Raw genomic sequence first — 9,187 nt, 5'->3', positions numbered from 1 at the left:
GCACAGGCAGACCCAGGCACACACCCGGGCGCACAGACGCGCGCGCGCGCGGCCGTGCAGACGCTGCAGTTCGCGCCGGGGCCGGCAGGGGGCGCGGGCCCGTGGCGCGCGGCGGGCGAGGCGGGGGATTCAAGCGCGTTATAAGGCGCGGAGCGGGAGCGCGATCCCGAGACGTCGCCGGCCGGAGGGACCCGCCGCCCGCATGGCCCCCGCCCGCCGCCCCGCCGGCGCCCGCCTGCTGCTCGTCTGTGCCGGCCTGCTGGCCGCCGCCGCAGGCCTCGGCTCTCCGGAGCCCCGCGAGCCCGCGGACAGCCGCGCCCGCCAGCAGCCGGGCCCCGGGAACGAGCTGCCCGCGGGCCCCGGGGAGAGACGCGCCGGGCCGCCCGCCCGCCCGCCGGTAAGGAGCCGCGGCCTTCCCGCGCGCGCCGGGCCGCCCTGCGCCCCGGACACCGCGGGCCTCAGTTTCCCCAGCCCGAGTCCGCAGCTCCCTGAGGTCCGGGTGCGCTGAGGGCGGCGGGAGGCGCGGCGTCGCGGGCAGGGGCCTGGGCTGACCGGGTGTCGCCCTGTCTGAAGTGGGGATGGGAGCGGGGCTTGGCTTGCGGGGCTGGGGAGACGCAGGCCGTCGGGACGCTGCCCCTCTGCGCAGCCAGCCGGCCTTCACCTGGCCTTTGGGGTAGTTCGCGCCACGTTCTGCCAGCCCAGGTAAAACGCCTGGGGGTGGGGGAGGCAGAAGGAAGTTGGGAAGTGAATAAAACGTAAATTGCTTGGTTCTCCTGGAATTGGGAAGAACCTGTGTAAAAGTGTGAGCCAATTACTGGCCGCCCTCCCCCCAACCTATCAGGTGCAGTTCTGTCTGAAAAACAAATCCAAAGAAGTGCCTCCCTTTGGGTCTGGGGAGCATGGGGGCCTGTGACTTCTGTCCATGAGGGGGTGATTTTTCGTTCTGCCCTGTTCCTTCCTGTGAGGGCAGTGAAGAGTGGTCAAGGTGGGGGAAGTGGGGATCCGGGGCTTCGGAGGAGCCCTCAATGTGGGTGGGGCCTTTCAGACAGGGAGGGGAGAGGGCCCTCAGGGAAGATGCTTAGGGGCATGCGGGGGACTTGGAGCGACAAAGTCCAAGGACACCTCTCAAGAGGGTGAAGGTGGCAGCCAGCCCTGGGGCTCCCTGGGAGGAGCCTCTCCCAAGTCCTCCTCCCCACCCCTGGAAGCCAAGGAAGGCAAACCCCACCCAGACAATTGGCCACACCTTCTGGAGGAGGGAGCTGTCAGGATAGTCCCCAGGAGGCAAGGGGCCTTCTGTGCTTCCAGGAGGGGTTCAGGCCTTGGACTGTCTTTGGGGGACAACGTGGTAGCAGAGGCTCCCCACCTCCTTTCTGAGAGCCCCTCAAGGCTGGAGACCTCGGTGGGGCCAGGACCGCTGCCCAGCACCCACCCACAGGCCTGTCTGCTGGGGCCGCAGGCTGACACGGTTCCACCTGTTTCTGCTCCCCCCAAACCAGACTGGGGTCCGAGTCCAGCTGGGGGGTCAGCTTGGTGCGCCCATCCAGCCTGTGTGGAATACTCCCGGCATGCGTGAGGCCGTAAAGCGGCATCCAGTCCTGTGTCCGTGGCGAGCAAAGCGGCAGGACAGCACGTGGCAGGGCCCAGCACCCAGCAGGCCGTGGGGAGGCCCTGGGCACTCTGAGGCCTCCCTCTGTCCCACCCCAGGCTCCTCTGACATGGACAGCCCTGTCTCCCCCCACCCCCGTAGCACACGGGCTCCCAAAGGGAGGTCCCGGGCCCTGCAGAGCGGCCAGGAGACCGCTGGCCCTGGCTCTGACGGAAGGTCCTGGCCGGCTCGAAAACCCCGGGTCCTTCCGTCGGCCACCTGCACTGGTGCTCATGCCCTCATCTGAGCCCTCGAGCTGATTTCCTTCCCAGCTGGAGGCCTTGCCTAGAGCCCAGACTACCTGAAGTCCACTGACTAATGGGCCAAAGGCCTCTCCCTGGAAGGCTCCTCCTGGAATTTTCCTCAGTGTGAGGACTGGTCAGAATGCAGCATGTGGGGGAATGGATGTTTCTGGAATCATCACTGTCCTTGTTTTGGAGGTCCTGGAGAAGCCGAGTGACTCAGTGCAGGGGCCTTGGGTCATAACATAGCAGTGCGAGGCCACCAGCCCTCCAACCATCTTGTACCGCAAGCTGCGGCTACCCCAAGGGCCGAAATGGGCGTCCCTGGAACATCAGTGGGGGCCGCACAGGGGGCCCTGAGGGTCACAGTCGCCTCTTCCCTGGCACTTGTAGTCTGTTGGTCTGATCCTCCTGGTGAGTCTCCCAGGGTGGTGTGTTCACTGCAGCTCCCACGGAGGGAGGCCACAAGAGGCCGGGCAGCCCAGCCACGCCAGGGTTCTCACTTCTCACCTGCTATGGAGCTCTGCACCCCATCTTCCTCCACCCACGAAGTCTTCTTGCACAGCGCCCCGGCCATGGCGTGGCCTGGTCGTCCTGCATGCGTCAGGAGGGAGGGAAGCCCGGATGGGGGGCTGTGCTGCCTTGGAGGGCACCGCTGTTGACAAGGACAGGGGTCCGAGGGCGCTGAAGGCCCGTGCCGCACGGTGACGTCCTGGAAAGTTCCATCTGTTTGGCGGGCACCCACTGGGGGAGGCGAACCAACCCGGGGCCGGCTGTGTTCCAGGAGCCCACCACCGAGGGAGCACGAAACTTCGACCCCAGGGACGCCTGGATGCTCTTCATCAGGCAGAGCGACAAAGGTGTCAACGGCAAGAGGGGAGGCAGAGGCAAGGCCAGGAAGCTGAAGGTGAGCACAAGAGCTCCAGCTCTGTGTGTGTGTTTCCGGGGGGGGGGCGGGTACGGCAAGCAGGGGGCCTCCGCCTGCGGGCCCTCCATGCACTGCCAGCCCACCACCATCACCTCCTTGCACCCCTCACCAGCCCCACTGGCGCACCCTGAGCCTTGCCAGCGAGGACAGACCCTCCCCCTTGGCCTGGGGTCAGAGAGCACAGAAAGTGCCCAGCTGGGGGGGCCCAGGTGACCCTGAGTTTGAGGCTTGTACCTATCATTTTTCCTGCACCCCTAGAAAGCTAGGCAACCCCCTCAGCCACCCCCCTTTCTCTGCCCTCTGTATCCTAGTGAGGGAGGCCTGGGCTGGCCTAGGGGGGCCGTCAGAGACCGAGCTGGGGGGCTGCAGTGGGGCTGGAGTGACACACCGTCTGGCTCCCAGGAGGTGGGGAGCCTGGGGACCCTGCATGCTGTGGGGTTCCAACTGTCATTCAGCCTAGCCAGAACCCTGGCACCTGGTCCTGATGTCTACCTGTCCCCTGGGATGGGGAGCTCTGAGCTAGGGCTGTGTTGCTCACACTGGGTTTGGGCTTCTCTGCCAACCCCCCCCCCCCCCAGGGCTGGCCTCTCCCTGCCCCGGGTCGGCCCCAACACTGGAGTGCCGGGCTCTGGGCCTGAGGCAGGCAGCCTGCTGGGCTGTCACCATGGCCTCGCCTCACTGTCACCCCTTGGAACCACCTGGCCCCACCCCAAGCTAAGCTGGGGCTCCCCTGTGCCCTTCCTTGCGGGGGACTGACTTGCTCCTGTGTTGGGGTCCCACCCCCGCCCAGGTGGGCTCCCTGAGGGCCCCAGGCCCCGGCGCAGGGCCAGGCGCAGTGAGAACCTGCTGACCTCGGCTGACCTGCGGTGTCCCTCTCTCCCTCTTTCCCTCCATCTGGGAAGCCCTCTGTGTCCCCACTTGGGGTCCTTGCCTGCTTGGAGTCCCCCCCCAGGGGCCCCACCACCCCAGCCAGCCCTGGGCCTCAGGCACAATCCAGTCCTCACACTCAGAGCTGGTGTCTTTCAAAGTGGAGCCTTACTGTCTCCGCAGAGGAGTCTGAGGCCCAGAGGCTGACGTCCGCCCCACAGGTCAAAGCAGGACCCCCTCTTGCCTGCCTCTTAGTGGCAAGAGCTTGCAAAGGGGTCCCAGCAGTCCCCTGCCTCCCTGCTCAGTTAGCCTCACTGCTGAGGTTCCTTTTCAGCTTGGCCTACCAGGGCCCCCAGGGCCCCCCGGCCCCCAGGGCCCCCCTGGTCCCATCATCCCTCCTGAGGTACTGCTGAAGGAGTTCCAGCTGCTGCTGAAAGGTAGGGGGAGTGCACCTGTGGGGACACACACCCCCTCGGTGTGCATGCAGCCGCGGGAGGGTCTCCTGGGGGAGCCAAGGTGGCTAGATATCCCCCCATCGGCCGGCACTCAAGGAGGCCCCTCTGTGCTGGGCTCAGGGGCGGGGGTTGGCAGGAGTGTGGTAAGAAGGAGGCTTCACAGAGAAGGTGGACTTGGCACTCAGTGTTCCGCGGGGGCTCGGGGACCAGCACCCATGCCCCCTCTGGGAGTCAGGTGAGCCCAGCCAAGGCCAGGACACCTGTACCCAACCCCGGCCAAGTGAGGATCATCGGGAAGGGATCAGAGGTCCTTAACCTTGCAAAGTGCTCTTCTGACCACAAAGAAACCATGGGGATTTGAGACTCACCCCAGGGGACATGGGCCCCCGCCTGAGACCCCAACTTCTTCCCCTGGATCACCGTGTCCCTGCCGTCCCCGTGGCAGGTGTCAGCGGCCGGCCAAGAGCCCCACGGGGGGCAGGGAGGAGCGTGTAGTGGGCAGCGCAGGTGCGGCCCAGGCTGGGGCCGCTGAGCGGGAGGCGGCAGAGGGAGGGCGGACAGCCGAGCGGAGCGGTCCGGCCCAGGAGCTGGCCCTGCATGTTCACTGTGTTTACCAGAGTCCACTTTATTGTGAGAACTACTAAGAGAGCCTTTGCCCCTTCAATTCAGTGTACTGTTTATTTAAAAAGACCAGCTTCGCAAAGCGGAAGACTCTCCGCGCAGTACCTCCTTAGGCGCAGCTTCCTTGCCGAAGTGAGCAGGGCCCTTACACGATTGCTCTCGGGGGCACAGGAGGACTGGAAGCGGAGGAGACAGCAGCGTGAGGGGGAAGCGTGGGGAGGCTGGCGGGGTGAGGCAGGCAGGGGTACCGCGAGCTCCCTGCTAGCCAAAGCCCCAGGGGAAGCGGCAGCAGCGCGGGCTCGGGAAGCGGGGCCTGCGGGCCCTGCAGCCCCGGAGGGGTCTCCGCGGGTCGCCGGGCGTGGGCCGGCGCGTCGGTCGGCTGCCGTGGGCGGGTTCCGAGCAGGGGCAGGGGCGCGGGCGGCGCGGCCACAGCTAGCTCTGCGGCAGGCGCGGTGCGGCAGCGCGAGCGCACGGAGCCCGAGCCCTGCACGCGCGGCCCCGCCGACGGCACGGCCGCCATCCGGGAGAGCGAGGCGGCGGCGGCGGGGGACGCGGGCGTGCTGGCGCTGTTGGCGGCGCCCCTGGCCCCGGGCCCGCGGGCGCCGCGCGTCGAGGCCGCCTTCCACGGCCGCCTGCGCCGGGACGCGTCGGTGGAGCGGCGCGCGCTGCACGAGCTGGGCGGCTACTACCTGGTGAGTCCCGGCCGGCGGGCGGGCGGGGCGGGCGGCGGGCGGGCCCCGACTGACCTCCGTGCGCCCCGCAGCCCGACGCCGAGGGCGCCTTCCGCCGCGGCCCCGGCCTGAACCTGACCAGCGGCCAGTACACGGCGCCCGTCGCCGGCTTCTACGCGCTCGCCGCCACGCTGCACGCGGGTGAGGCCCGGGGCGGGAGGGGGCCCGCCCCAGCGCGCGTGGCCCCCCGCCGCCCGTGACCGCCCCCGCCTTGCCCCGCAGCGCTCGCCGAGCAGCCCAGGCGGGGGCCGCCGCGCCCCCGGGACCGCCTGCGCCTGCTCATCTGCATCCAGTCCCGGTGCCAGCGGAACGCGTGAGTGGGCGCGGGGCGGGGGACCCCGGCGCCAGACCCGCCCCCACGTGGCCCCCACCCGCGCCGCGTCTGGCTTGGACAGACCCCCTCCTCCATCACGCATCGCCGCTGCACTGTGGCCCCAGGCGATCCCACACCTCTTCCTGGCCTCCCAGTCCCAGCAGGGGTTGGCAGCAGGCCTTCCCTTCCCGGCAGCGGGGGCTCCCCGTTCTTAACCCACCGCTTCCCAGCCTCGGGCTCCTCTCACCCCTGCAGGGGGCTGACCGTCACCCAGAGGCACCAGTGGTTGGTTCCTCCTCGGAGAGGCCTCTCCTGACCACTGCAGCCCACCACCAGTCTCTCTCCTCGTGGCCGTGGGCTCCCTGACGTGATCGCACCCCCCTTTCCTCGCACCTGCGGCCCCCGAGGGCAGCGGCTGCGCCTCTGAACCCCCAGCAGAGCCCAGGCACCCCACAACAGCTGTAGAAGGGAATGAAGTTCAGAACTTCTCATCCTGCGTTCGGAGGCCTGAACCCGCGTTTTAGCGTCAGTTGCTGCCCCCCGGCCCCAGCCCAGCCCATGTCCTGTTTCCAGCAGAGCCAGGACTTCTCAGCCCCTGGCCTGGGCCCCGGCTTGCCTTTCCCGGCATCCGCAGAACCCCTTTGGCCCTGTGGACACTGTCCTGACTCTTCTTGGGGATCCAGTTCAGCCGCCACCTCCACCAGAACATCTGGCCAAGACAGCTGTTACCACTGCACTTAGCTGGGCCCGTGTTGGTTGCTGGGGTGATCTGTGGGTGAGGTTGGTGGAGCCTGGGGGTGTGGGCTGATCCTCTTTCTGTTTTGGCCACAGCTCCCTGGAGGCTGTCATGGGCCTGGAGGGCAGCAGTGAGCTCTTCACCATCTCGGTCAATGGCGTTCTGTACCTGCAGGTGCGTGGGGCAGGCTTGGGCACGACTGGGGGGTGACCTGGGAGGGAGGGGTGCTGATGGGGACTCTGGATCTCTGGGAGCAGTGCCGGCAGACTCCGGGCCTGGGAGAGGTTGCGGGCCACACCAGGGGGTTCACGCAGGCTCACGCTTCCCCCAAGCGCTGGCCGGTCCTTCTCAGCAGGCGCTCCGCTGCTCCGTCTGCAGTCGTCAGACCTGCCCATCATCCCACACTGAGGGCAGGTGCTCCGTGTAGGGACTGGTGGCAGAGGGAACGGAGGTTCGCTCCACGCCTGGCCTGGGCCTGTTGAGACTGTGGGAAGCAGGAGGCCTACCTTCTACACAGAACCCTAGCTGACAGTCTCTTTCTGGCACTGGGGGGCTTTGGGCAAGGGATTGAGAAACCGATGCGAAGGTGGGATTTACTAAACAAGAAAACACTGAAGTGCAGATGTATGGAATCACAGCGGGCCCTTCAACAGCACTACACCAGGCCCTGTTCTAAGCTCTTTACGTAAATTATCTGCTTAATTATCATAGTGCTTTGAGGTCAGTAGTACTATTTTTTTGCTTTTTTAAGAAAATGTTATTGAAGTATAGCTGACGTACAGTGTTCCCACTGTTTCTAAATAAGGGAACTAAGGCGGAGAAGGGTTAAGTAATGTGCTCAAGCTCATGTGGAATCGGGGGCCGACTGAGTCCGGCCGGCTGTGGGTGCTGGAAGGCATTCAAGGGTCTGGCCCCAGGTATTGCTGGGGGCCACGTGGTCCACCTGGGGTCCTAAGATGCGGAAGGTGGGTGGGCCCCCAGATTCTGCTTCTCTGGGAGTTCTCAGGGAATGTGGCGCTGTCGCTATGTGGACCACACTTGGAGCAGGCAGGCCAGAGTCCCGGGCCCACGAAGGCTCTGCTAAATGGCTGGAGGCCACCCTCACCCCAGTTTGGAGAACCACATGCAGCAGAGAAACCTGTTTTGGGTCTTGAACCTGTTGCTGGCCCCGAGCAGAGGCTCACCCAGACATACATGAGCTATGCGAGCAGCGAGCCGGGGAGGAAGCCCTGGAAGAGGGGTCAGAGGCGCTGGGTTTGAGGGCGAGGCCGGCCCAGCCCGGCCCTGGCCCTGAGAGCTTCGGGGGCTGGTCTGCTTCTGTGTGGGGCGCACGTGCAGGCCAGGAGAACCCGGGCTGACTGTGGCTTCCCTGCAGACGGGCCAGTACACCTCTGTCTTCCTGGACAACGCCAGCGGCTCAGCCCTCACGGTGCACAGCGGCTCCCACTTCAGCGCCGTCCTCCTTGGCGTGTGAGCGGCCACACCGCGCCCTTCGTTTCGCCCGGTGAACGGAAGTGGGGTCCAAACATTCTCTGGGCGGTGTTGGGGTGGCGGAGGCCCCACGCAGGACGAGGCCCACTGGAGCCGCCCACACTGGCCACTGCAGGTCAGCCCGGAGGTGGCTGACTACCGGCAGCCCGGGGAGGGGACATGCAAACGGGCAGTCCCAGAACCAGGAGGGATTTCAGGGTGCCGTCTTTCAAGAGAAGAGCCCTGTTGGGCTGTTATTCAGCCCATGTTTCTAGCGGGCTCAGTGCCCAGGAGGACTTGCTTTTGTTCCTGGTTGCAGACCGGTTCCCCTTCTGGCCTATAGGGCAGCTTGCCCAGATGGCCTCAGCCTCTTTGCCTTGGCCCAGCCCCACCTTTTCCATTTTTTTTAGTGTTTTTGTGGGCTGCCAGAACGCCAGCACGGAGGGGAAAGGCTGGTCACCTGCCTGGATGCCCTGCGGGGAGGAGGGGCGGCCTGCACCGGGCCAGAGGGCCTCCCAGGGAGAGCGTGCTGGGCCTACACAGCAGCCTCCCCGTCCCTCCCCTCGTCTCCACCTGGGGCTTCCTGGTCCCCACCTGCATCTCCCCACCAGTGCCTTTGGCCTGGACCTCCTGCCGTGACCACAGGAGTCACACAGCAGCCTCGGGCGCCAGAGTGACACTGAAAGGGGCTTGTGGGGGGACAGTCTAACATGTGCAAGAGAACTCGTAAGTTCACCCTGCAGATGGCCTTTGCAGAGCGCCCTGTGGTCCCCTCACTGCTGTAAAGCCTGTCCTAGACAGGTCCCTCTTCCCATCCCCTAGGAGGCTCTGACTCACCGTTGGGATCCAGCCACCAAACGAAAGATCTAGAACATCTTTGCAGATCAGAGACGAGCAGGCCCTGCCCATCCATCTGAACAGATAAAGCAGAGGCTTCCCATGAGCCAACAACTCCCGCTGCCCACCCGTGGCCCTGCGGGGTCCAGCCAGCTCTGTGGTTCTTCCATGTGTCTCCCCCCTGGGGAGACATGCAGCCCTGAGCTCAGGTGGAGAAAAGACAGATGGAGATGGTGCCCAGAAAGCTGGTCTTGGTTCCCCAAGACCTGGATCGCGAGTCCACCGTGATGCTATAACAGTGGTGGGACCTGGGGGGGGGGAGTCCTGGCAGGGGAAACGGGC

At 66.0% G+C, this 9,187-nt stretch overlaps 1 protein-coding gene across 1 annotated transcript; it reads left to right on the top strand.

Moving 5' to 3' along the window:
* The first annotated feature begins 202 nt into the window (after nt 1–202).
* Nucleotides 203–8,193, top strand: ERFE (erythroferrone). The gene is made up of 8 exons (XM_035006760.1): nt 203–397; nt 2,672–2,794; nt 4,017–4,119; nt 5,206–5,450; nt 5,522–5,630; nt 5,712–5,802; nt 6,634–6,712; nt 7,914–8,193. Exons 1-8 carry the CDS (start codon nt 203–205, stop codon nt 8,010–8,012), a joined length of 1,044 nt encoding a protein of 347 aa, XP_034862651.1. The 3' UTR covers nt 8,013–8,193.
* Nucleotides 8,194–9,187: the final 994 nt, after the last annotated feature.

The sequence above is a fragment of the Mirounga leonina genome, unplaced genomic scaffold, assembly GCF_011800145.1.
Source record: "Mirounga leonina isolate KUSES-001 unplaced genomic scaffold, KU_Mleo_1.0 Mir_151, whole genome shotgun sequence".
Taxonomy (NCBI): domain Eukaryota; kingdom Metazoa; phylum Chordata; class Mammalia; order Carnivora; family Phocidae; genus Mirounga; species Mirounga leonina.
This window is presented reverse-complemented; position numbering and strand designations above follow the sequence as displayed.

Coding starts and splice junctions, on each gene's coding strand:
- ERFE (XM_035006760.1), top strand. CDS start 203: ATGGCCCCCGCCCGCCGCCCCGCCGGCGCCCGCCTGCTGCTCGTCTGT. Junction 398..2,671: donor GGCCGCCCGCCCGCCCGCCG/GTAAGGAGCCGC, acceptor GCTGTGTTCCAG/GAGCCCACCACCGAGGGAGC. Junction 6,713..7,913: donor ATGGCGTTCTGTACCTGCAG/GTGCGTGGGGCA, acceptor GCTTCCCTGCAG/ACGGGCCAGTACACCTCTGT.